The sequence below is a fragment of the Equus caballus genome, unplaced genomic scaffold, assembly GCF_041296265.1.
Source record: "Equus caballus isolate H_3958 breed thoroughbred unplaced genomic scaffold, TB-T2T haplotype2-0000440, whole genome shotgun sequence".
NCBI lineage: Eukaryota > Metazoa > Chordata > Mammalia > Perissodactyla > Equidae > Equus > Equus caballus.
In genome coordinates, this window is record NW_027222395.1 from 1,498,015 (window position 1) to 1,525,294 (window position 27,280).

Consider the following 27,280-nt stretch of genomic DNA (forward strand, 5'->3'; position numbering starts at 1 on the left):
CTGCTGGACACGACAGAACCACCTTCTGGACACGCCACAACCACCGCCAGATATGCTGCAACCCACTGCCAGAACGACTGATCCACCTGCTGGACAGCACTGATCCATCTGCAAAACATGGTGGAATCTCTGGTCTGACACCCCGGAACCACCTGCCAGACATGCTGGAACCAACTTTTGCATATGGGGCAACCAGGTGCCGGATACACTGAAACCACCTACCAAATGCGCCAGAACCAGTTGCCAGACATGGAGGAAACACCTGCCGGCCACTTCCAAATCACCTGCTGAGTACACCAAAACCATCTGCCAGACACACCGGAACCACCTCTTAGACACACCGGCACCATCTGCCAGATATACCAGAAACAGGTCCAGGACAGGCCAGAACCAGGTGCCAGACAAGCCTGAAGCAGCTGCCATACTAGTCTGAACCACTGCTGGACCAGCCAGGACCACATTACAGACATTCCCAAATCACATGCCGGGCATGCTGGAACCAGGTGCCCAACACGCCAGAACCACCTGCTGGACACGCCTGAACCAACTGCCAGACTTGAGTGAAAAACCTGCTGGACATGCCAGAAATACCTGCCTGATATGCCAGAAACAGGTGTCGCACGCACAGAAACAAGGTGCTGGACACAACTGAACCACCTGCCGGACTCACTGGAGCCACCTGCTGGATATGCTAGAAACAGCTTTCTCACATGCCAGAAGCAGGTGCTGGACATGACTGAACCACCTGCTGAACAAGACTGAACCACCTGCTGGACATGATTGAACCACCTGCCAGATATGCTATAACCACCTTCAGGATGAGCCAGAACCATCTGGTGGACTTGCCAGAACCACCTGCCAAACATGCCAGAACCAAGTGACGGACACGCCAGAACCACTGGCTGGACATGAGGAATTACAGGCCAGACATACTGGAAGGACACGCCGGACATGCTGGAACCACTTGCCAGACACACCCGGACCACTCGCCAGACACCCACAAAGCACCTCCCAGAAACGCCTGTACCACCTGCTTGACGCGCTGGAACCAACTGCTGGACACCACCACAAGGACACTCTGGAACCACCCACCGGAGATGGCAGAATCAGGTCCCAGCACACCAAAAGCACCTGCCAGACACTCTGGAACCACCTGCAGGAACTGCCAGAATCGGGTTGGTGGTTTCGGAGTGTGCAGGTGGTGGTTTCGGTGTGTCTGGCAGGTTTTTCCAGGACCTGGTTCCGGTGTATGAGGCAGATGATTTTGGCGTGTCCGGCAGGTTGTTCCAGCATGTCAGGCAGGTGGTTCCGGCTTGTCCAGCAGGTGGGTCTCTCGTGTCTGGCACCTGGTTCTGGCATATCCGACAGGTGGTTTCATCATGTCCAGCACCTGGTTCCGCCGAATCTGACAAGTGGTTCTGGTGTGTCTGGAAGGTGGTTCCTTCGTATCCAGTGGGTGATTCCAGTGGTTCCAGAAGGTGGTTCCAGAGTGTCCGGCAGGTGCTTCTGGTGTGTCCAGGATCTGATTCTAGTGTCTCCAATGGGTGGTTGCAGATTGTCCGGGTGTTGTTTCCAACATTTCCGGCAGTTGGTTCCAACATATCAGGCAGGTGATTCAGGCGTTTCCAGTGGATGGCTCCGGTATGCCTGGCAGGTAGTTCCGGGGTGTCCAGCTGGTTGTTCAGGCATGTCTGTCAGCTGGTCCAGATGCATCTGGCACATGGTCCAGACATGGCCGTCCTGTGGTACAGGCATTTCTGAAACATGGTCCTGAAGTGTCCGAATGGTGGTTTGGGCGTGTCCAGCAGCGGATTCAGGCCTCTCCAGGATGTGCTTTGGTGGTGTCCAGCAAGTGGTCCAGGTGTGTGCAGCAATTGGTTCCTGCATGTCCAGCATGTCCTTCCAGTATGTCTGGGCTGTGGTTCCGGGGTTTCCAGCAGGTGGTGCTGGCGTGTCTGGCACGTGGTTCCGGCATGTTAGTCAGGTGGTTCCAGCATGTTATTCAGGTGGTTCCAGCATGTCCACCAGATGGTTCCGGCGCATCCGGAAAGTGGTTGCGGTGTGTCCACCAGGTGGTTCAGGCATGTCCAGTAGGTGGTTGAGGCCTGTACTGCAGGTGGTTCCAGCGTATCTGGCATGTGGTTCTGGAATGTCCGTCAAGTGGTTCAGGCATGTCCAGCAGGTGGCTCAGTCTTTTCTGGCAGGTGGTTCAGTTTTCTCTGGCAGGTGGTTATGGCATGTCTGGCCGATGGTACTGGCATGTCATTCAGGTGGTTCTGGCATGACAGGCAGGGGGTTCCTGTGTGTCTGGCATGAGTTTCTGGTATGTCAGGAAGGTGGTTCCAATGTGTCCGGTGGTTGATTCTAGCATGTCCAGCAGGTTGTTCTAGCATTTTATGGAAATTGGTTCTGGCATATCCAGGAACTCTTTCTGGCGTGTCCGGAAGGTGATTTCGGCATGTCCGGCAGTTTGTTCTGGCATGTTAGGCAGGTGGTTCCAGCTTGTCTGGCAGGTGTTTTTGTCGTGTCCGGCTCCTGGTTCTGACTTATTTGGCAGGTGGTTTCAGTGTATCCGGCACCTGGTTCTGGCATATCCAACAGGTGGTTCTGGTGTGTCTGGTATGTGGTTCTGGTACGTTTGGAAGATGGTTCTGGGGTGTCTGGTGGGTGCTTCTGCTGTGTCCGGAAGTTGGTTCGGTGTGTCTGGTTGGTGGTTCCAGCATGTCTGAGTAGTGGTTCCAGTGTGTCCAGTGGGTGGTTCCAGGTGGTTCCGGCGTGTCTGGGGTGTGTTTCTGGCGGGTCTGGTGGGTGGTTCTGATATATCTGTGTGGTGGTTCCACTGTTTCTGGTGGGTGATTCTGGCATGTCTGGCTGGTTGTTCCGGCATATAAGGGGCCTGGTTCTAGGGTATCTGGCAGGTGATTTCAGCATATCTGGCAGGTGGTTCAGGTATTTCTGGAAGGTGGTTCTGGCGTGTCCGGCACCTGGTTCTGGCATACCTGACAGGTGGTTCTGGCCTGCTCGGCATGTGTTTCTGGAGTGTCTGTCAAGTGGTTCAGGGGTATCTGTCAGGTGGTTCAGTCTTGTCTGGCAGGTGGTTCAATTTGGTCTGGCACGTGGTTCCAGCATGTCCGGCCAGTGGTACCGGTGTGTCATTCAGGTGGTTCCAACATGTCAGGCAGGGGGTTCCTGTTGTCTGGCATGAGTTTCCAGTATGTCCAGAAGGTGGTTCTGACGTGTCCAGTGGGTGCTTCTGGGGTGTCCGGTAGTTGGTTCCCCCATGTCTGGCAGGTGATTGCAATGTGTCCAGCAGCTGGCTACGACATGTCCAGGACCTGATCCAGTCAAATTGGGGTGGTGGTTTCGGCGTATCTGACTGGTAGTTCCGATGTGACCGGCAGGTTTTTCCGGCCTCTCTCGTTGTCGGTTCTGGCATATCAGGCAGGTGATTTTGGTGTGTCCAGCAGGCAGTTCTGGTGTGTCCAGCACCTGGCTCCGGCATGTTCGGCTGGTGCTTCTGGCGTGTCCACCAGATGGATCTGGTGTGTCCTGAAGTTGGTGATGGCATGTCCTGCAAGTGGTTCAGTCACTTCCAGCAGGTGGTTGAGGCTTGTCCGGCAGGTGGTTCAGTCGTGTTCAGCACCTGGTTCCGGGGTGTGCAACACATGTTTTTAGCATATCCAGCAAGTGGCTCCAGCATGTCTGGCAGGTGGTTCAGTCATGTCTGGCACCTTGTTTCGGCATGTGTGACACCTGTTTCTGGTGTATCCGGCAGGTGGTTCCCACGTGTCGGGCAGGTGGTTCAGGCGTGTTCAGCAGGTGGTTCTTACGTGTTGGGCAGCTGGTTACAGCGTGCCTGGCATGTGGTTCCAGAATGTCCGTAAAGTGGTTCAGGATGGTCCAGCAGGTGGTTCCGGCTCATCCAGGATGTGGTTCAGGCTAGTCCAGCAGCTGCTTCGGGCTTATCTGGCACCTGGTTCCACCCTAGCTGTACCTGTTTCTGGCGTATCTGGCAGTTCGTTCTGGCGTGTCCGAGAGGTGCTTTTGGTGTGACCGGCACATGGTTTTGGCATATCTGACAGGTGATTTGGACATGTCTGGCAGTTGGTTCCGCCATGTCTGGCACCTGGTTCTTGGGCATTTGGCAGGTGGTTTCAGTGTATGCAGCACCTGGTTCTGGCATATCCAACAGGTGTCCAGCAGGTGGTTCCGGGGAGTCAAGCAGGTGGTTGAAGCATGTCGGTCAGGTGGTTCAGGCAGGTCCAGCAGGTGGTTCAGGCCTGTCCTGAAGGTGGTTTCGGCACCTCTGGAACCTGCTTCTGGCATATCGGACATGTGGTTCCATCATGCTGGGAATGCGGTTCTGGAGTGTCTGTCAAGTGGTTCAGGTGTATCCAGCAGGTGGTTCAGTCTTGTCTGGCAGGTGTTTCAGTTTTGTCTTGCAGCTGGTTTTGGCATGTCCGAGCAGTGGTACTGGCATGTCATTCAGGTGGTTCCAGCTTGTCAGGCAGGGGGTTCCTGTTGTCTGGCATGAGTTTCCAGTATGTCCAGAAGGTGGTTCTGACATGTGCGGTAGGTGCTTCCGGGGTGTCCAGCAGTTGGTTCCAGCATGTCCAGCGGTTGATTCCAGCGTGTCTGACATGTGGCTACAACATGTCCAGGACATGATCCCGTCATTTCACTTTCGTGTTTTTGGCCAGTCTGAGGGGTGGTTCTGGCGTGTCCGGCAGATTTTTCTGGCTTGCCTGGAAGTTGGTTCTGGCGTATCCGGGACCTGGTTCTGGCATATCTGGCAGGTGATTTCAGTGTGTCTGGCAGGCAGATATGGCGTGTCAAGCACCTGGCTCTGGCATGTTCGGCTGGTGCTTCTGGCATGCTCACTTGATGGTTCTGGCGTTTCCTGAAGGTGATGACAGCATGTCCGGCAAGTGGGTCCCTTGTGTCTAGCAGGTGGTTGAAGCTTGTCCAGCAGGTGGTTCAGGTGTGTCCAGCACCTGGTTCCAGCATGTGCAACAGCTGTTTTTGGCATATCCGGCAGGTGGCTCCAACGTGTCTGGCAGGTGGTTCAGTCATGTTGGGAACCTGGTTTCAGCATGTGCGACACCTGTGTCTGGTGTATCTGGCAGGTGGTTCTGGCATGTCCGGCACCTGGTTCTGGTGTATCCGGCAGGTGGTTTCACAGTGACCAGTTCAGGTGTGCTCAGCAGGTGGTTGTGGCGTGTCAGTCACTCGGTTTTAGCATGCTGGGCATGTGGTTCTGGAATGTCCATAAAGTGATTCAGGCTGGTCCAGCAAGTGGTTCAGGCTAGTCTGGAAGGGGCCTAACGCTTGTCTGGCACCTGGTTCCGTCCTGTGGTTTTCCTGTTTCTGGAGTATCCAGCAGATGTATCCACGAGGTGGTTCCGGCATGTGTGGCACATGGTTTTGGCGTATCTGACAGGTGATTTGGACATGTCTGGCAGGTGTTTCCACCATGTCCGGGACCTGATTCTGGCATATTTGGCAGGTGGTTTCAGCGTATCCGGCAGATGTTTCTGGCATATCCAACAGGTGGTTCTGGTGTGTCTAGCAGCGGCCCAAGATGTGTACAGGGTAGTGGCAAAGAGTGTGGGCTTTGACTTGGGTTTTAATCTCTACCCTGCCACTGTTTGAAATCCAAAGGTTGAAGGCCATATATGGCCTTGGGCAAGAGACGTAATCCTTCGTAAACCTCAGTTTGATAACAGTCTCTTCTCCATGGAGATTTAAGATAAATTATATTACAGTACCTGGCAAATAGTAGATTTTCAATAAATGGTACTTTAAAATACTAATAATGACAACAACAATAACAATATCCTTGGATCTACCATTAGAAATTATGAGCATTTTTAGTTAAAGTATTGAGACATCAAGAGCAAGAGGTATTGCTATAAAAAATTAGTAAGAATTACAAAATTTAACATTAGTTGGCCACAAGTATAAACTGTGGAGTCTTTCTAGAAAACAAATATAGAGATTTTCCCAATCAGTCTTACATGTTTAGAGGATGAATAGGCTCTCATTTAATCCGGAACACTGTCAGCCATTGCTTTGGATCAGCATTTTCCCCCTTAAGTGTCCATTTGGAGACTTAAAGAAAGTAGAACTCACTCAAACTTTTCTTTTCTCATCCACTTATTGCTGCTTTCTTCCAGCAATAATTAAAAGCTGTTGATGATTCTTCCCTCAGAAACTGTCTGAGAAAACATAGCAGAAATACAATAAATATGTTAATTGGCATTTTTATTATGTAGATGTTTTATATAAGGTGACAAATATTTTTCTTTTATGCTGCTTTAGAACTCATAAAACATGATTAAAAACACTGTTAAAAAATCTCTGTAAAATTTAAACACACATCTCCAAAATCATCTCTGAAAATGTATAAATACAGAGTTGACAGACTGCAATTATTTACAAGTCACACACACATATTGACAAAGCCTGGGATTAGCTGGGTGATCTGGCAAGATCGCGTGAACCTTTCTTGTGTTTTAATTTTCACCAGCAGTGTAATAATAGTTTTTATGCAAAAAATATAGTTTAAAAATTCCTGCAAATAGCTCAATCTAATTATGTCCCTGATGATCTAATTAAATGTTAAATTTTCAGTTATTAAAAACCCACATCTTTCTTTAAAAGAAAATGTTTTAATTAATTGCTGTATATGTTTTATGTTTTACATATGCTATATATTACAAATCAATCACTCTCTTCGTATTAGCTATTTAAGCTATTTCTAATTTTCCTATTATACGTAATCCTTCAATTAACATCTTTTAAAAGGTCAACTTTTGTTCAAGCTTCTCTTTTATGTCTCAACATTAGATTTTTATTTCCCTGGTCTTTACAATGGAAGACAGGAATGGCACTCTATTAAAAACTGAAAGAAGTAAAGATGCCTGTCAAACAATGCAAAATTTATACATTTCCACCCCTTTCTGTCCTTCCCCACCACTGCCATCTCCACATAAGTGTGATCCGTTTCAGTGTGTCCAAGTTTCTGATAATTTCTTAGGATACAATCTGAGACAGGGGAGTTACTGAGTAAATTAGAAATTATAGAAACATGAAAGGAAATTATTGGTGGCAAAATAGAAAAATTCAAATCCTATATATATGGAAATAAGAAACATTTACATCAAAGAAAACAAAGATAAAAAGAAAGTCAATGGAATGGGGTAATGCTTGCCATTAGTATGTCAGAGGGAAGTCTGGTATCTAAAATATAGAGAACTGCTGATAAATTTTTTTGGACAGTAACTAGGATCTAGTGGATGAATAAATATTGGCAGAGGAGAAAAACGAGAGCTGGAGGGAAAGGAACTTGCCCATCTTCTGAAGGAAAGTAGACTGTGAAGAGCGTGCTGAGTCTGTGTGCTTGATTGTGCCATCTTGCACTCTCTCTTATTCAGGGTGATGAGTATTTTGTACACGAAGTTTAGATCTCATGAGTAAACATAAAGTGTGATGTGCACTGATAGAGAATAGATGCAGGAAATGGGATGGAATGGAGCAGGGTGCTGGAATATGTATATACAGTGTGATGTGCACTGATAGAGAATATATACGGGAAATGGGATGGAATGTAGCAGGGTGCTGGAATATACCTTTAAAGTGGTTTTACTGTACCAGAGGACATGATTGTGTTTGCGACTCTGATAAAGAAATATTTTGAATGATTTCTTCTTTTGAAAGACAGCGTGCTCATTACCATTGCCTTGTCACTCTTGCTAATTTTTGTTAGTGTTTCCTTCTAGTCATTTCCCAAGTATTCCTGAGAAATGAAAAATCCACTTTGTGCCGGATTTTTTTTGCATCTCCTGCTGCATCTGACAGGCCAGCTCCACGTGGAGATGGGGGCGAGGTGGGTGGGGTCTTGTGCAAACAGCAGGACAGGGGGGCCTCTCTGCAGGGTCGACAGCTGTCAATGCTGCCCAGGGACATGATGCCCCAGGGTCACATGGCCTGGGAATAAATACTGAGCCCCTGGAGAAAGGAAAATGGACAGGAAGCGGCTCAGGTTAATAGACCGACTTATAAAAATCAGATGCATCGAACGCCACAAGTGTCCACAGCTGCATAAATGGAGGAACAGCACACAGGCCGTTGTGGAGGGAATATTACGCAGCCATGAAAAGGAAGCAGATTTGGACATGGGCTCCTTTTTCATGGCTGCATAATATTCCACTGCACAGATGGACCGTATTTTGCCCATTCGTTTTCGGTCTCATTTATTCCTCCTGCAAACAGCGGCTAGATCACCGTCCCAGGATGCAGGCATCTGTTTTCGTGCTTTCGGCACCGAGGATGGAGCGTCGGTTTTTGCACGGGGAAGGAGACAAGCAAATGTGGGGACCGACTGGGCCCTTTTGATGGTGGTTTTGAGGTTGGGAGGCAATGCTGTCTGGGAGTCGGTTTGTGATGGGTGATTTGGGTCAGTCAGGTCCTGCGCTTCTGAAGGACGTTGGTCGGACCTCAGAGGTGGAAGGAGGCAGTGCCCACCATGCCCTGTGACCTCCCCACCACCAGGCTCATCAAAGGGGGAAGCGGCCTCTGACTCAAGACCCGAGTCATCCTTTGAATCAGAGATCAGTTTTTTCTGAGGAAGAGTGGCCCTGAACTCACATCCATGCCCGTTTTCCTGCATTTTGTATGCAAGATGCTGCCTCACATGGTTTGATAAGCAGAAGAGGCAGGAGGGACCCTCCCTGGAGGACCCGACCCATGACACTTCACCCCAACCAGCTCCTGGTCCCTCGCAGAGCACCCCCCGCCCCCGCCTGCCTGGGTCAGTGTGCAAATGAGCGTCACCTGCTGCGTGGCCCGCGAGGCCCTTTGATGTGTGGCTGCCCCGGAAACGACTCAGGAAACGGCAGCCGGCTTAATTGAGGTGAACATGAAAGCCACTGCTGTGTTAATTGGGGCCGCTTGGCCCCCAACCGAGTCAGGACTCACATCTTTCACGCAGCAAGCTGGGCGGTAATCAGCCCCGGACACCGAGCGCTCGGCCGGGGAGCCCTGGGGGGGAGCCGGGTGTCATCGGCCTGGATATAAAGGAATGGGGCGTGAGCCGAGGGCGTCTGCGTATCAGATGCCGGAGGGAAGATGGGGTTTAGGGGAATCGTTAGTGGGGGGCAGTTGCCTCCGGTCCCCCCACCCAGGTCGTCGGCACACCCTGTCGGGGCTGCCTGGGCCGCTCGGGGGCTGGGAATCAGGCTGAGGGGTGGCCAAGTATGCAAAACGGGATTGGATGGGTGAGGCAGAGTGCAGGTCCGGAGAGTTCCAGGTGAAGGACCGTTCAGGGGTTTGAACCCCAGGGATCCGTCCTACCCCATCCTGGAGCCCAGAGTCTGAGGTCAAGGGTTGCAGGGCTGTGCTCCCTCCGGAGGCTCCACGGGAGGGTCCCTCCGGCCTCTTCCAGTGTCTGGGGCTCCAGGGTCCCTGGGCTGGTGGCCGCCTCCCTCCCGTCTCTGCCTCCGTCCTCACGGGGCTGCTCCTCTGCATCTGTGTCTCCTCTTCTCATAAGGACCCCAGTCCCGTTGCATCAGGACCTCATTTCACCTCCTTAAAGAGCCATCTCCAAATCCTGACATGTGCCAAGGTCCTGTGGTCAGCGCTCCTGCCCTGTTCCAGCCTGCAGTGCCTGGTCCCCTGGGATGGGGAGGAGATGTCCTAGTTAGGTGTCTCAGGAGAGCTGATGAAAATTCATTTCAAGGGCATTGTGGTTTAGAGCGAGTCCCATGAGCAACAGACATTTTCAATATCTCATAGTAGCAATAACTTACTTTGGTTTACCACTTTCAAAGGGGAAATCTGCCTGTCTGTCTTCCTTTCCCCAGATATTATCCAGCTTTGTAATGCAAACAATGGCTCCCCTGTTGTTCTCACTGAAGCGCGGGTTACAGTGGAAGGCGAACTCATGCCCTCTCTTGAAATCTCAAGCAAGCCTGTTTTAAACCAAAGACCAGAGTTAGTAAAATGATTCAAGCTGTGCATTTGTATCAAGTGAAGAACATGCAATTTTCTAAAGAGCAAATCATTGTATAAATACCTGACAATTTTCTAAACAGAAATCACACTGACGGTACCCTGGGCCAAGGACTGGATGTAATACATGAGCATCTGACAGGAAGCAAGACAACGTGCTGAGTTTTTTGCCTCGTTGTCTTGGTCACGTCATTCTAGTCAGCTGTCATTCCCTCTTTACCACCTCTACCCATGAAAGGTCTTCAAGGTTTTCTCACAGAGGTTTTCGGGCCACTTTGAGGGCACTTTATGCTTTACTTTGCAGAGAATAACGGTTACCTCCTTCCTGCCCTGCCAGCCTGCTTTTAATCCCTACTAATGGCAAATAAGAGCTTTCAAATACTTGGCTTCCTCATAGTTAACCAAAAGCCAAGTCCTGACACAGCAAGAGCTAGACAACATCGTTAAAGTTCAGTATTCCGATGCTAAGTTGTAAAGTCGTGACAATAAATGTGGTAAACATTCCATGATGTCAAGTGGAACTAATGAAAGTGCTGCTTGGCTTTTTTTTTTTTTTTTCAAAGATTTTATTTTTTCCTTTTTCTCCCCAAAGCCCCCCGGTACATAGCTGTATACTCTTAGCCGTGGGTCCCTCCAGTTGTGGCATGTGGGACACTGCCCCAGCGTGGCTCAATGAGCAGTGCCATGTCCGCGCCCAGAACTTGCTCCAACGAAACACTGGGTCGCATGCAGCGGAGCACGAGAACCTAACCCCTCGGCCACGGGGCCAACCCCACGAAAGTGCTGCTTGGCTTTTTGACCCAAGTTCCTGCACTTGGATGTCAAGGCAAACACAAGTCCTGGCTGTCGAATCACTAACTCTTTCCCTCAGTGTCTCAGCGAACCCCATAGAGCACTGACAGAATCAGCATGTGCTCTGGTTTTAAAGCAACGTCTGCACTCTAGACCTTTTAACAATGATTCTCTGTATGTTTTGATTCACCCAGTAATGAACACATACACCACACTGTGTCTTCCAATGATTAAATTCACAGGGAAAAGACCAAGATAGCCAATGGCAATAGAATTTGTATTTGACTGAAAATCCAATGCCTATATTTCCTCTGCAGTGAAAAGCAAGATACTGTCATCTCTACTGCCTTCAGTGTTCTTTTTTTCTTGTAATTCCTCACATAGAATTTGCAGGACCAAGCAATAATTTTTTCAGTTTAGACCACCTTAACCACTTCAACCAGAATTAGTTCTGAGTGGCCGCAGTGTCAGTCTGCATTTCTAGTGTTCCTGGAGCTAAAGTTTCCAGTGCAATAACCCTAAATAAAGCAAAGATATGTATATCAGTGTGGTCCTGCATGAGAGGGGTCGTACAGGGAGGAGAGCAGATATTAACAAATCATGAGTGCTGTGTGCACAGGGTAAGGTGTGCTGGGTCCTACCTTATGTTGGGAGGAAAGATGGACGAGGACATAGGCAGAGGATATATATGTTTTGTACTTTGCTGTGAGGCAAGCTTTATTGTGCAGGGAAGAACTGTGCCATCAGAAGCTGTACAGGCTGTGTGGAAGTAGCAGTTGGCTTAGGGTGGTGACCTTCATGCGGAACCAGAGGAAGCTGGCTGGAGGTTGGAGTGAGTGGGCCATTTGGATGTAAAATGATCAGATCAGAGCTGAGTCTATCTCCTGCTAACAGAGGAGGTGGCTCCCTTTGATTCACCAGGAAAAAGGTGACAGACACTCATGGAGTCTGTTTGCAAATTATTGAATAAACCTGTGTGCATAGCTTGACTTTGTGCCTTTTGTGTCCTGGTCATAAGACCCAGAAACACAGATGAATTAATGGCTGCAGTAGCTTTAGTGGCACCACTGACCTCAGGGACGGGCGTACTGGACAGCTTCAGGATATCCTTAGCCTTCTTGTTTTACACGTAGGTATAACCAGTGGTGATCACCAGGCCCAGGCATCCCAGGGCAGCCATGGATCAGCACGGATTTACCTGTTAGCTCCAATCTTACCCCATCCTAGCTCACCTCAGTCAAACCAGTTCCAAGGGCAAAGGTTGATTTATTTTGAGGAAGTCTTGTAACTTGAGGGATCTGTTCAAATCTTCTAAGTATATAGAGTCTGCTCAGAAAACTGGGGTTCTCCATCCTGCCACTTGTCAGCTGTAGACCAGGCTAACACCATAGAAATCTGTGACCCTGCTGTTGCCCCCACTATGAAGATGGAAATGGCAGCTGAGCTTGCAAGGTCTGAGACTGCACTGTGACCTGCACAACTGCGGGGAGATTTGCACGCACATCAGGACAGAGTGGCATCACTTTCAAGCGCTCAGACCAACTTGGAACAATGTCCAGTGGGGTCTTTTTGTTTTCACACCTTGTTTTTGATGGGCATGTAGACATAATGTGCATGCTTGGTTGTTTACACAATGTATGGCGCAGAGGTGGAGAGACGGCCAGGCATCATATTACAAAAGCTCCACGTTTCCTTGAGCTCTAAGGCTTTCACTGCCAGGAAACACCAACAGAATGGGTTTCCTGCTCTTCCTCTTTGTCCTCAGAAAGTAGGACTGTTTTATTCTTGATTCTTCTGGTTTAAGATTCAGTGAGGGAAACGTTGTCCCCGTATTGGGAATACATATTGATTTATGGGATAATCCCGTACTGTGGTATAGCCAAGATTCTAAATGTGTAGTTTTAAAAATTCTAAACCAATCAGCAAATACGACAGACTTGCTAATCTTGCTGTTCACCTGTTTGCACTGCGCTTCACAGTGCCCAGAATTGTTATCAGCATGCAAGGCGTGACTCCTCCAGGCAAAGGCAGGTCACAAAGCACAGTCTGGGAATAAAAAAATATATATGTGGTAAATATTCCATTTGCACTTTTGGTATCCTCTTAATATGTTGCCTCTATGAATCATTACTGTGTTGTTTTGGTAGCAAATTTTCATTATTTAAAAAAAAATTTTAATTTATGTTTTTATTTTTTATCATTTTAGTTGCAGTAACATTGGATTATAACATTATATAGCTTTCAGATGTACATCGTGATATATTTCAAATTCTGTGTAGACTGCATCATGTTCAACACACAAAAACGAATTATAGTCCACCCCCTCACGTGTGAACCTAATCACCCCTTTTGCCCTGTTCCAGCCCTGATTCCCCTCTGGGAACCACCAATCCAATCTCTGTTGCTAGGTATTTGTTTGTCGTTATTTTTATCTTCTGAGTGAGATCATACGGTATTTGACTTTCTCCCTCCGACTAATTTCACTCAGCATAATACCCTCAAGGACCACCCATGTTGTCACAAATGGCCGGATTTCATAATTTCTTATGGCTGAGTAGTATTCCATTGTGTATACATACCACATCTTCTTTATCCATTTGTCCCTTGATGGGCACCTAGGTTGCTTCCATGTCTTGGCTATTGTGTATAATGCTGCAATGAACATAACAGTGCATGTATCTTTATGCCGTTGTGCTTTCAAGTTCTTTGGATAAATACCCAGCAGTGGGATAGTTGGATCATATGGTAGATCTATGCTTAATTTTTGCAAGAGGCAGAGGAAATTCCAGGCCTGAAATGCAAGGGAAATGCATGCATTTCCCACACCCAGGGCCCCCCGACCTGTGCAGGGCTGGCTGCGTCCCCAGATCCCTCCCCACGTTCCCTGCTTCTGGAGGACTCTTCCCAGAGAATGGGGGCCATGAACAGCAGCCAAAGCCTGATCAAGTCAGCGGGGACTGAAGGACAGTCTGGCAGCAGAAAAGCCATGCTGGCTTCCAGGAGAGGGGCTGGGTGGGTGATGGGAGGAAGCCTTGTCTCTAGGGAAAGTTGCTTCTCTTCTCCAAAGCAGGTATGTGGAAAGTAAGATGCCTCAGGCCAGGCCAGGGCCACATGGCACTGCTACCGCTCCACACACTGTCACCACTGTGGCGGAGAGGGATGCTGGAGCTCATGCCGACAGAGACCCTGAGTGCCTGTGCACAAGGAAGGAGTGGAGGCACCAGGTTTTCTATGTCCCTGTGTGGCCAGGACAGCGGCACTGCTCAGGGATGTCAATGCTATAATGAAGTCTGTGCTATTTATCTGGCTACTCAGAAAGGGTTTTCAAAGCAAGAGGAAAGAGGAAATAGGGTAGGAAGGCAGGCCTGGGCCAAGCGGCCTCCATCACCTCCATGTGCTAAGCAGGCCCCCTCTCTGGAAGGGGTTTCAACGACAGCCTTTCTTTCTACTTCCTGGGCACAGAAACTGAGCAGGAACCCAATGAGAAGGAGGGTTCTGGCCTGGAATGGGGTGTAGCAGCTCCCCATTGGTTTGATCTGAAACTCCCAGGCCATGGAGACAGAGGCCAGGTATGGGGTCTTGGGTTCTTGCCTTTACAGGAGCCCCAAAGGCTTTAGGCTTCCCCCTCAGCTTCCTCTGGTGCACTAGAATGACTCTGGCATCAGGCTGAGGAAGGGAGGCTTTCTCAGAGATCAGCAGCTCTCCTCTGGAAAGGCCCCACCTCACCCCATGAGACTGACTCACAGCAGCGTGGCCCTGATGAAAGTTCACAGCTTCCAGAAACCAGCAGCCTCAAGGTGATGCTCTGAGGAGCAAGGGGCAAAGGAAAAGAGACTCTGCCTGGTTGGCTTCTGCTGGGGCTTGGGAGTGGTTGAGTGGAAGAGGCTGGGACCCCAGACCGCCCGGGCTCTAACAGACCCTCAGGGAAGTGGGGGCTCTTCCCACCCTGTGATCACATGGCTCTTGCTACCAACAGAAAAGGTGAAGCTTGGCCAAGGCCAGCATTATTTGGGGGAGGAGACGTCACAGGGGAGGGAACGGCTAGGGAGCAGGAGCACCATCAAATTCCCTGGTCTGGGCCGAGCGTGTCTTCTGCACGTGCAGTTGCCTTATTTGGAGGCAGGAGGTCTGCTACGGCACTATTTCCAAGGTATTACTATGGAAACGCAGTGTAACCCTGAATGCTGTTATTCTGCCTGGGAGTTTTTTCTCTCAAACCAGCCAGGTTTGGGGGATTTGCATGTGTGTCTGCTGTTCCCCAGCAGGAAGCTGTTCAGTCTCCAGGAACAACTCCCATTTGATTTTGCCAGGGACACTACCTTCCAGAGGATGCTAGCCTAGGACTCCTTGGGGAGGGTAGACAGAGGGCAGACAATGACCATCAGCTGAGAGCAGGCCCAGAGCTGCACTCTACTAGTAGGAGGGTTTGTGCAGCAGCCCAGGGCAGGCAAATCCAGGGGAGACCCGGGGGGCATAGAGGAGAAGGGGGACCCAGTTCCACCCAGGCTGATCTCTGCCACTCAGTGAAGGAGAGAGCACCAGGAAGGACTGCTGAACCCTGGGGGTAGCCATGTTCTGCTATGCCTGGACCTCTGCCAGGCTCTGGGCCTTGCAAGATGCCCAAGGGACCCCCAATCTCCACTCTGCTCATTCTCAGGGTTACTGCGAGGCTCGATCAGGCAAGAACACTTGGTAACAGTGAAGCCTGAGCACAGAGGAAAGGAATAACATTTACTGAGCACCCACACTGGGCCCAAGACCTCCTTTCAAGCTCACAAATAATCCTATAACTGGATCAAAACAAGCCCATTTTGCAAATCAGTTCACTGAGGCTCAGAACCTTTCCTGGTGCCCTGAGCCCCTGGACACTGGCTGGGGAAGAGAAGGGAGAGGAGAGGGGTCTTTGGGGAAGGACTGGACCTGGTGGGACCACCCCAGCCACCTCCCACTCTGGTCACATGGGAGTCAGAGCAGGTGCACACAAATCAAGACCAGCACCAAATTTTCCATTTATGGTCAAGGCCCCAGAGCAAGAGTGGGGTCCCCGAATTGCCCTTCACTTGGCTCCCCTTTCTCAGCCTGCTCTCTGCAAGAGCATCTCTGTGTAGAAAGTGGAACCGAGCTGAGTCCTTCCTTGGACTGTGGCGCATGAGGAGTTTGTGCAGCCAGCAACCCCTCCTGGCATGCTCTTTGCTTCCCAGCAGCTGGAAGGACAGCCAGGGGAAGAGACACACGCTCTGCTACTGCTCCTCAGCACCTGCCCCCTGGCTGGAAGCCTCCTGGGGCAGCCCCAGACCACACAAGCAGGCCACCCTGTCCCTGTAGTGGGTCCTGCCCTGTGGCTTGAAGAGGAGCATGCAGATTGTAGCCCACAGACCACTGTAAGGATGGAGACAACGTGCAGGGCTGGTGACCACCTCAGCCCTGACCTGAATCCTTCCCTCACCCCTAATTTTAGGCTGGGTCCTGAAGCCCTTGAATCTTCTTGGGTACTCTCGCTTTGCCCCAGCTCCTCATCTCTGAAACCACAAAGTGGACACCAACTGGCAAACCCACTGCCTACCTGTGGCGTGGGTGGCTCGATTTTCTGCTTCTTCTTCTGGTTCTGTTTGTTGGTCCTGGGATAGAACATGAGCATCTCCAGCCACCTGGGGAGAGAAGAGAGGACCGAATCAGACCCCTGCTCTCAGGAACTAGGACCATTTCTTGTTGGGTGGTCCAGGCACCAGGCTCAACACTTCCGGACTGGAGGCACCCACCCAGTGGCCAGGCCTTTGTACACCCAAGCAGGGTAGAGCACTGCCCAGATTAGAGCCTGCCACTGCTGGGGCAGGAAGTGCCAGCAGCACAGCCTAGGACAAGCACTGTGCCAGGGTGGAAATGTTCACTCTCTTGATTGTGCTGATGTTTTCAAAGGGGTATAAATTGTCAAAAGGTATCAAATTATGCATTTCAAATATGGACCCTTTATTATATGTCCAGTCCGTATTAATTAGAAGAGCTATAAATAAAACAAATAAGGTGTTGGCTTGACTTCTGGTTTCTGGTCCATGATGTTAGGAGCCTGGAAGTCTCCACTCCATCCCCAAACACTAAACAGCTGAACAAACTGAAAAGGCTCCAGCTGTTCTTAGGTTCATAAGAGCAGTGAGGTCTTGGGCAAATTGCCGCCCCCAGATTGGGGAGACTCACAGGTGAACGCAGAGAATCACAACTGAGCCCCCGAGGGGACCAGTGCTGGGGCAGGGAAGCCTAACCTGTAATGGACAATCTGCAGGAGGCCCAGTGTGGACAAGTGTGGACCCTCAGAGAGTTAAAATTCCAGGAGGACCTGGTCACAGGGGCCCAAACTTTTGTGAGTTTTGCCTCCAGCAGCTGGACCTGCTTCTTACAGTGAATGTCTGAGAAAAAATATTGTGCTTCCACAGAGGAAAGAAAAAATGAACAATTTTGAAATATGCTAGAGCATTCTGTTCTTAAAAAGTCTGCTCTAAGGAGAAACTATTTTACTAGAACCTGACATGCTAAGGTTTGATCAGGGACACACCTACCTGTGGGCACTCCAGCCCACTTCAGCCATCCCGCCCTGCCTACGTGGAGGACGCAGAGCACACGTGACGTTCTCTAAGCACATGAATGTGATCTCTTCTGATGCCTCTGGGAAGGAATTGGGTCCAAAGTTACCAGAAATGAAAGGAGAATGAACATTTATTGAGTATCCACTAAACGTCAAGTAGTTTATTAAAATGTCACCCCGTCAGATCCTCTCAATGCTGCACTTATAAACACTGTACATCTTTTTCGGAGAATCCATTTAGTGAGATATTAATTCTTTCAATGTCAAACAATTCTAGTTTTCATTTCTTCGAAATTATCTAATTTTGAAGTTTGATATTTCATGTACTACTCCTTCAGTTATATACTCTAAGCATTTTGTGATCACCAGAAATTGCCCAGTTTTTTTTTTTATTGTGGTAAGAACCCTTACCCTATGGTCGGCCCACTTAACCAAGTCATAAGCGCACACTGCAGTACTGGGAACTCTGGGCACAGGGCTGTGAGCAGCTCTCTAGAACTTACTCATCTTGCACGACTGAAACTTTGTGCCTGTCGGACAGCAGCTCCCTCTTTCCTCTTCCCCCAGCTCCTGGCAATCACCATTCTCCTGTTTCTGTGAGTTTCACATTTTTTTCTTCTTTTTTGGTTTGGGGGGTATTTTTCCAGTTTTAATAGGGCATCACTGCCAAATAAACGTATCTCTTTACAATGACATGATTTGATACATCGCAAAAGGTTTCCCCTCATCAGGATAAATAACACATCCGTCACCACACAGGTTTCTCTTTTCTTCTCTTTCTTTTTCTTGCAAGCATATTTAAGTTCTCTCTTCGCAAATTTCAATGACACAATGCAGTGTTGTCAACTATAGTGAGTTGAACCGTTTCAGATAGCTCGCATAAGTGGAATCACACAATATTTGTCCTTCTGTGACTGGCTTATTTCACTCAGCACAATCCAGCGATCCCACTTTGGGGTATATATCCACCAGAATTGACATCAGAATCTCAAAGAGACATCTGCATTCTTGTGTTGACTGCAGCCTTGTTCACAAGAGCCAAGATATGGAAACAGCTTAGTGTCCATCGACAGATGAATAGATAAAGATAATGCCAAGAAATATTACTCAGCCTGAAAAGAGAAGGGTATTTTGCATATGCAACAACATAAAGACATTTATTTGACAAGCAACTGCAGACTTCTGTTTGGGCCAAATGGAGTGAGCCCCATGCAGCCTCTCTCTCTCAGATGACAAATGAAACTCTGGCCAGAGAACAAATAATTGCCGTCTGATTTTCTAAATTCACCAAGTGAACAACTCCCAGTAACTTGAATCCTGATACTGACCAGGTCTGAGACAGGTTCTGTTGGGGTTTTTACATAAAACAATATTTATATATTACAAATGCTTTAAAAATATACGCAAAATAAATTTGAAAATATGCACCAAAATACGGGCAGAGCTTAATAAATGGTTATAAGGCAGTCCCCCTATTGACCACCACCAAGGTCATTGCCGTCCTCTGTGACATTTGCTCAGTCTTAGTTGTACAGGAGACTGCAAATTAGTACTTCCTGTGTCCCTATGTTACTGTCTCTCTAGGCATTTCATTGTGTGGAGTTCGTCAATGTCTCTGGAATGAATCATGAGAAGAATATTATTTATCATATTATGTAAAAAATGACACTGAAATGAGTCTGACCGAGTTGGTGTGAACATTATGCAGCATTTTAAATGCCCTTTTCCCTCAGCAGTGCTATCTGGGGCAGAAAGAACAGGCAGAGCAGCTGAGGGGATTTAGAATTAGAGAGGAGCAGGAGGAAGACAAAACTTCTCCAGTAATCTTTGCAATTTAACCACCACATTGGCGTTCTCACAGCATGAAATCAAATATGATTTTATGTTCATTGCAGGATTGCTAGCACATCATTTCATAAAATGTGCAGGGTTATTGTTTCCTTTCCCGTCATCTGTATTTGAGAGCCCCAACTCACCTCAGACAAAGGTCCATACTGAATTATTCTGTGTCTTCTATTAAACAAAGGATTCTTTGATACAGTGCAGAAAAATATGTACCTTGATGAGCACGAAATTTGAAGAGAAGGAGCATCTAAAACTTAAGAGGAAAAGGAAGAATTAGAAAAAATAATTGAATTATCTGAAAAACACAAATAATATCAGCTTTCATAAGTCACTGTAAAATATAGAAATAAATGACTGACATACTACTTATAAATAGCTACTAAAATTAGGACATTTTTAGAGCTAACGCATTTATTATATATTCCATCATGAATAAGTTGGGAGGCCATAGTAATGAGCCAGGACCCCTGACCTCTGCAGGGAGCCCTCACCCAACCCCAGAAACTGTCTCAGACACTCTCAAGGCATCATGGGTCAGAACCATTCCTTCCTATAGGGAAGGTGTGGAGCCAGTGGTGAATGGAGGGATTGGGAAGCTGGATATGGGAGAAGAACCCGGGGCTCAGAGGCCCTTCACAGAGCAGGAAAGTGCAGGGAGGAGCTCCCCCTGGTGGCTGTTGGGTGATGCTGCTTGACCCAGGTCAGAGCTTTCCCTGGGCTGTGCTGTTTACCTCTGAAGGACCATGCTGATGCACACTGCCCACCATGGGCTAGAGGATCAATGAGTCCCGTTTCAGTGGGTCCAGTAACTTCATTTTCCTCTCCCGCAGTGTGTCAAGTCTCCACCGCTAGAAGCTCACAAGCTCTCTCTGCGCTTGGGGCGTCTGGCATGTGGCTCAGTGCGTCTTCATATCTGCTGTCCCCCAATTCTGTGTTCACCATCGCCCAGAGATTTCAGTCATCTAGTCTCAGCCCAGATGCCCCCTAGGGTCAAGGTGAATGTTTCTGCATATAACACGGATGGTACTTGCACCTATGCTCTGCTCAAGTGATACCGTTCCTGATGGTTTGGGTTTCATTATTTTCCTAGAATCGGAAAATGAAATTGCCCTACATCCTCTCTTCTTTTCCTCTCTCTCTATATGTAACATATAATATACAACATACATAAGATGCAACATGTAACACATAATATGCAATATGTAGCATTTCATACATTATAATGCATTTTACATACGAAGTTCTCTCCATATAATACATTACATATATTTATGTTTTTATATGTAATTTTATAATACGCATATTAGTTTAAAATAAATATAAATTCCTTACTTTATATGACTGTTTGATGTAGCTAATATATTTTTAATCAAGTTCTGTAGTGTTACTCAGTGTGAGGGCTGATAGAACAGGAACGTTACTACAATGGAACCTCCTCCCTATTTTAGGGCTCTTCTCCCATTGCTGTACTAAAAACTCTCACAGCCTGTGACTGTAATGTACTGGGCCCTAATCAAGATTTTTTTAAGAGCTCCATGGAATTATTGAGTGTTAGGTGTCTAGGATCTGAATCCAAAAGAACAGATGTTTATCCAGTACTTTCCCAACCAAGGAACCACAGGGAAGAGCAGGAGACGTTGTGGATTGACCTGAGGGAGGTGAGCACTGAATGAGATGGCATTGAATGTGGAGATCACTGTGGGTGGTATTGATGGATACCTGCGCAGTATTGTCATCCAGTCCGTGAACATGGCTGCCCTTTCACTTATTTAAATTCGTTTTTTTCAGTAATGTTTGTATTTTTCAGTTTACAGCCTTTTCTATTTTATTATTTTTGATGCTTTTGGAAATGGAACTGCTTTCTTAATATCCTCTTAATCTTGTTCTTTGTTGTTAATTAGAAAACCAACTGATTTTTGTAGAGTATTACTACCCTTAAGTCCCGTAGGAGATACCAAATAGAACCCATTAGGGGTTATGATAGGAGTTGGTTTTCCTATCTTGAAACAGTAGGGTAACAAGTATTGAGGCAGGTGGGAATATGAAAATGAAGCACTGCCATCCGTGAGCAGTACAATGAGTAACCCTGGATCCACCTCTAAAGGCATTGAGGAAAAGTAGGGATTTTCCTGAAGGTTTAGTGGAGGCCAGAGAATAGCTATCACAAAGCACACCTGAGAGCAAAGCTTCTTCAAAATCCCCTTCGAGTAGCTCTGTCTTCCTAGATTTCCATTCCTTTTGGCAACTGCCCCAACTCTCTCTTCTCCCTCTCTGCTCGTTTTCCCCAGTCAAGCTCATTTCTCTCTGCATCTTTCTTCTCCAAACCCCCTCAGCTTGCATATCCACCCAGTGATAAATACCAAGCCCCACCTCGTGGTCATCCACTCCTCTGCAGCTTCTCAAGGTTGCCCCAGGACTCTGAAGCACCAGCATTCTTTCCATCTAGCATCACTTTGGAACGTAGTTAGTGACGTAACTCATCGGTGAACAACATGGGCTCTAAATTCTGACTTCATCTTCGCAAACCGGGTGACCTCAAACGATATCCTTCCTCTGGAGCTGTTTTCCAATCTATAAAATAAGGATAATATAAGTACTTGGCCAGCATGATTGCCATGAGTATTAAATGCGATGATGCCTGCAAAATGCCGGTCTGTAGTGACTGTGCAGTAACTGTTAGCCATCAGTACTATTATTCATCTGCTGGAAAATTCTATGAGGTCAGTAGGGCAGTGGTTCCTGTTTTGATATGAACAAAGCAAGGACCCCAGTGGTGAATTGATTTGCTCAAGGTTGTACAAGACAGGCAGCCAAGCCAGAGGTCAAATCCCATCCCTTGAGTCCAGAGCCTTTGGATTTCTGCCCAATTTCTTAAGGTCAAGACCTGACAAGCAAGTGCTGGTGAATGGGGTCCCCCACAGCTTGGATGCTGTTTAAGAATTCTGAGGAGAGGCGATACCCCTTCCTGGCTTCAGTTTTCAGTGCCAACATTAAATTATGATGATGTATGACATGAGATTGTGTCCCCTGCTGGCCCCTGAAAGTTGCATTTCTTCTGAGGGCGACTAGAGAGGATCCATTTTGCTGTTCTCAGTAGGTCTGGAGTGACCTACTCTAGTCCCTCTGCTTGGGACACAAAGCTCATTGCCCTCATGAGCCATTTCTCACAGCAGCCACTCAGGGACTTCCTACATACTTCTAGTTTGCCTGGATGGTGTCATCACTTCATTAAAATACAGAATTAAAGTTTGTCACTGGACACCCAGCCAGCTGTCAGGATCCCCCCCTCCTCCTGCCAATGTCACACACTTGGTACTTCCTAGTACAGTGTGGTGTTTAGGGAATTCTGGAGTCAGACAGATATGAGTTCAAGGTCTAGGTGTGACACTAAATGTGGACTTGGTTCAATTTTTCAGCCTCTCTGAATCTCCATTTCTTCATCAGTAAAATGGGTATTTGGATAATGAAAAGCAGGCAGTTAATACTTCCTCAGACTCTGGTAGTTCATGAGATTGTGTCAGTGAGATATGACTACACTAATGTCACATAACAGATAACCATATACCTTAGGGGCACATGACAATCAACAATCCACAGAAGAACAAATGTAAGTAGCCAACCCAAATGTGGACAGACTTCCCTGCATTAGTAAACAAAGCATGTCCAATTAAAGAAAACCCAAGATACCATTTTTCATCTATACTTAATGGGAACTCTTTAAAAGATAGACTTTACTTTTTAGAACAGTTTTGAGATTGATAGAAAATTTAAGAAAGACAGCACAGAGAGTTCCCATACACCTCTGTTCTGGTTTGCTATTACTAGCATCTTACCTCAATCGGGGATATTGGTTACAACAGATGAAATTATACAGGTTCATTGTTATTAACTAGATGTATGACTGTTGATGCTGACCTTGATCGCCTGGCTAAGGTAGTGCTTGTCTGTTTTCTCCACTGCAAAGTTACTGCCCCCTCTTTCCATACTGTGCATTTTAGGAAGGAATTCCATGCACAGGTCTCTCCCTGGTTGATGCCCCCTCAGCTCTCAGGATCAGGGCAGAAAAAGGAAGATGTGCACAGCTGACTCTCTCCCAGTTCAGGCCTCATCCTGATGCAGTACCACGTGACCTATATAGTGAGGGGTATGTCTTCAATAGCAAATATTTACTGAATACCTACCTGGTGTTGAGTCTGGTGGTTGGCAGTGGAATCCCAGGCTGTGCTAGACAGCCTCATCCCTGCTCAGGGAGCTTGCCCTGAAGTAGGAACATTAGGGTGGGAGGCATACATGGGGCCATCCTTCCCCAACTTCACCACTGGAGACAGGGAGGCCAGAGAGGACACTGCTGCACTCATGGGTCTGTGATGGGATGAGCGTTGTGGGATGATAGGAGAGCAGGGAATCAGAGGCAACACGAGAGCTGAGGGCACCTGGGAATGACGTGAAGAGTCCTCGGGTTTAGGCAAAGATGTAGAAAAGTCCATGAAACGATATAAACAGAGGAGGATGGAGATAAACAACATGACCTGGGAGAAGTGAACTACCAGGGAAATGAGATTAGAATTCAGGAATTACGAGACCCTGGCAGGGCAAGTGCCTTAGGAATCCCAGAAGATGTGCTTTGGTTTGTCAGGTGGAGGGGCTTGGTCATCGGTTGAATGTGATCTACTGAGGCTGCTGGAAAGGAAGACAGGGAGAGGCCACATGTCAGCAGGGTGAGAAGTGAAGTGTGGGTGAGAGAGTTGACAGAGGGAGGACAGATTCCCCTCCAGGAAACCTTGCATGGGAAGTGTAAGATGGAGGAGTCCAAATCTGGATGTCCTTCACTGTGTGTCATAAAAATAGAATAATGTTAATTTGTATATTTTTGTCACAGGAGAAGATAAATTCAAAGCTTATAGATTGATTACCCTTTAAAACATTAACTGTTTATGTCCAACAAAGAAAATTTGCTTCTTTGGCCCCAGCTTGGTGCCATAAAAGTACTATACTCAAAAACATTCTTTACCACCTTACTGGTCTCCTCAGTAAGATGAGTTTAATAACATTTGGACTCAAGTTTAGACTCTAGTGTGTGAGATTCATGTGTTTAACTTTGTGAAAATTGGTCTCTGACACGTTGGGAGCTTATTTCCTGAGATGTCTGAGAGGATCCTTCCATCTAATCTACTGACCCTGTGGTGACTGAGGACTGGAATCTTCAAGCTCAGGAATTACTGTTCTTGAGTCCTGAGGTGATTCCCAGGAGCTACAAAAACTTTACTTTTCTGACCCTGTATTTTTCTAGAAATTCACCACCCCCACACACTTTTTTGTTACAAGGGGCTGAAAATAATTTTGGGGGCATTAGCTGACTGGTGTCTACGTGATGAGAACATAACGGAGGTAGTAGAATTTTGGAGAAAGTGTTCTTGGTGGGATATTACAGGAAGGAAAGGAAAGGAAAGGGTCGAGTATGATTATGGAGACTCTAATCTTCAGTGACTGAAAGCATTGCAGACAGGGAGCAGGGTGGACCCACGCCACGTGGGGCTTCGGCGTCATTCTGCAGTTGTGCCTTTTTGTAAGTCACTATCACTCTCACTGGCTTGGATTCGAGAGGTTGCTTGGTTGACACTCCTGAAATGAAAAACCAACGATTGTCTTAGTATAAGCATATTCTCAGATACTAGACTCATCTCATTGCGATGAAGTGGATTTTCCTAAAGACTTCCTCAGAGCATTGAGGTAAATGTCTGAAACCAAGAAATGTCAAAAATAGGAAGGGGCTCATGATACAGGCCCCCGGGTTCTGAATCTAAACTCTACCTTCTAGAATGGACTCCTGCCCGTTAGCTGTGATTAGCGAGGTGCCAATAATACCAGCTCTAGCCTCAGGGGCACTTCTACTAGCCTTATTAAATACTTTTTCACAAATTTATTTTACATCCACTATCTTATTTAATCTTTACAACAATCCTAAGATTTAAACATTATTACCCCCTACAGTTTAGAGATGAAGAAACTGAGAACGAGCTAGAATAATTGGCCAAAGATCAAACAGCCAGGAAATGGTAGCACAGGAGTTTGCAGTACTCTGAAAGGTTGTCTGACATCAAGTCAGCTCCTTTTTTCTCAATGATGCTGCTCCTCTTAATCTGTTTCAAAGAGCACTGGAATTCCTCGGTGCTTCAGGGACCACTGAGCAGCAGCGCCTCGGGGCCCTCACTCTGGTTTCAACCAGAGCACGTCTATTATACACATAATAGATTGGAAGTTTTGTTTGAAAAAGTTCCCAGACACTCTATTATCCCATGATGTCTCCTAAAGCTGTTACGAGCTGCACCAGCAACTTCTTGAAGTCAGAGACCTCGACTTCTTTCTTTGGTCTCACAACAGTGTGCAACCCTGCCTGACCTGTGAGCCAGCCTGTGGAAGGAGGAGCAGGTGGGAATCACTGCCCTTGGGATGTGCTCTGGGATCCCCCGTCTAGGTATCTCCCATGACCCCTGGCGGCCTCGCTGCCTGTTTCTCACCGAAGTTAGTCGAAGGATCTGCAGGCTTCTTGCTGCCATCACAATGCATGGAGCTCTCCCCCAGGAGGGAAGCAATGTCTTCTCCGAAGTCAGTCGAAGGATCTGCAGGCTTCTCGCTGCCATCACAATGCATGGAGCTCTCCCCCAGGAGGGAAGCAATGTCTTCTCCGAAGTCAGTCGAAGGATCTGCAGGCTTCTCGCTGCCATCACAATGCATGGAGCTCTCCCCCAGGAGGGAAGCAATGTCTTCTCCGAAGTCAGTCAAAGGATCTGCAGGCTTCTCGCTGCCATCACAATGCATGGAGCTCTCCCCCAGGAGGGAAGCAATGTCTTCTCCAAAGATCTGGAGGCAGTTCTCAATCAAAAATTGCACAAGAGAAATCTGCAACACAAAAGGGTAAAAACGGGGTGTTCTTTTTCATATGGCATAGTTATAAATCACATTTCATACATGAATCTTGGCTCTAACAAAAATTGTGAAAGAATACTAAGAAAAATTCAGAGAACCAGTTTTCTCTAAGAACGAACTGTGATACTTTCGTGAGTACTTTGGGCACAGGTTTTAAAATACTTTTCATCAGTGGACTAAAGGCATAATTTGTGGTCTAGTTTAAAAGCTAACATTTTTATATCAATGGTTACATCTTGAAAACAAAGGCAATTTTCAAATGTAACCCACATAGGATGTTTGGGGGAAGATGTATACTCTCTTATGAAATTTTATCTGTTCGTTTTCATTAAAAATTTTTTCCGGTTTTGTTGAGATATAGTAGACATATCGCATCTTAGGAAAATTTATAAAGCACCCAATAGACACGGATACGTGAAATTCATTTGTAAGTTTAGGTGCTGCTTCAACTTGGGCAGCAGAGATTTCTGTGGGTTTTTGTGAGGGAAGAAAGCAGCTGGAGAGACACCATTCAGTTTGTCTGGCTGCAGCCCCTCCTCTTGCATTGCCTGCCCCACCCTTACTTTCTGGGAAACTCTCTTGGGAAACAGCTATGATCTTATTGGGCATGTTGTAGCTCTGATGGGATGTTCTGGAAGCTTTTACTAGTTTCCTCACCCTATAGCAGAGGCAAAATAGTAGCCAAGTATTTTTCTGAATGAGCCACAGCTGGCAGAGGAAGGTCAAAGTGTGTGGAGCCATGGGTGCTCATATTGCCCAAGCTGCCTAGGATGTGCCAGTAATGACCAGAGGAGCTGGGTGTTGTCGCCATCGTGTGATGAAGAAACCATGGCTTGGAAACTTTGCCCAGGGTTACACATCCCTCGGTGATTAGGCTGAGAGTTGAACCTTGGCTTGTCACATTCCAAAGCCCAGGTTCTCTTCTGTCATATCGGGCCGCTCCTCTCTCTGCTGTTCAGTCGGTCCAGAGTTTAGTCTCATGGACACGAAGGGAGGAGAGACTCCACTGCTCACAGTTCCCCCTTAACAACCCTCCTTCCCATCCCCACAGAGGAGGATAAATGACTCTGCCACTCAACGGATGCACTTTCAAAAACTGGTCTGTCAGAGTTAACACCGTCCATTTTG

At 47.5% G+C, this 27,280-nt stretch overlaps 1 protein-coding gene and 1 long non-coding RNA gene across 7 annotated transcripts in view; both read right to left on the bottom strand.

Annotated features, from left to right (window-relative positions):
• Positions 1 to 13,807, bottom strand: LOC138923073 (uncharacterized). 2 transcript variants are annotated; one of them, XR_011436193.1, is made up of 6 exons: positions 13,383 to 13,807; positions 12,761 to 12,849; positions 9,810 to 9,971; positions 8,836 to 9,675; positions 6,018 to 6,218; positions 1 to 5,768 (listed from the first exon to the last, which is right to left on the bottom strand). It is a non-coding gene; the product is annotated as an uncharacterized lncRNA (long non-coding RNA). The 2 variants fall into 2 exon arrangements; XR_011436192.1 differs by lacking the exon at positions 8,836 to 9,675 and having other exon boundaries at positions 13,383 to 13,789.
• Positions 13,808 to 16,365: 2,558 nt separating this feature from the next.
• LOC111772026 (rho GTPase-activating protein 20-like) overlaps positions 16,366 to 27,280 on the bottom strand; it is an 86,536-nt gene continuing 75,621 nt past the window's right edge. For 3 of the 5 annotated variants that reach the window (XM_070259654.1, XM_070259655.1, XM_070259658.1), the window contains 7 exons: positions 25,744 to 26,125; positions 23,407 to 24,847; positions 21,596 to 21,796; positions 19,357 to 19,478; positions 17,884 to 18,492; positions 17,355 to 17,460; positions 16,366 to 16,451 (listed from right to left, as the gene is read on the bottom strand). In XM_070259654.1, coding sequence (XP_070115755.1) covers positions 24,699 to 24,847; positions 25,744 to 26,125 — 531 coding nt within the window. In that variant the 3' untranslated portion in view covers positions 16,366 to 16,451; positions 17,355 to 17,460; positions 17,884 to 18,492; ... (1 more) ...; positions 21,596 to 21,796; positions 23,407 to 24,698. The remainder of the gene's footprint in view (positions 16,452 to 17,354; positions 17,461 to 17,883; positions 18,493 to 19,356; positions 19,479 to 21,595; positions 21,797 to 23,406; positions 24,848 to 25,743; positions 26,126 to 27,280) is intronic. The other 2 variants (XM_070259657.1, XM_070259656.1) reach the window with 2 other exon arrangements.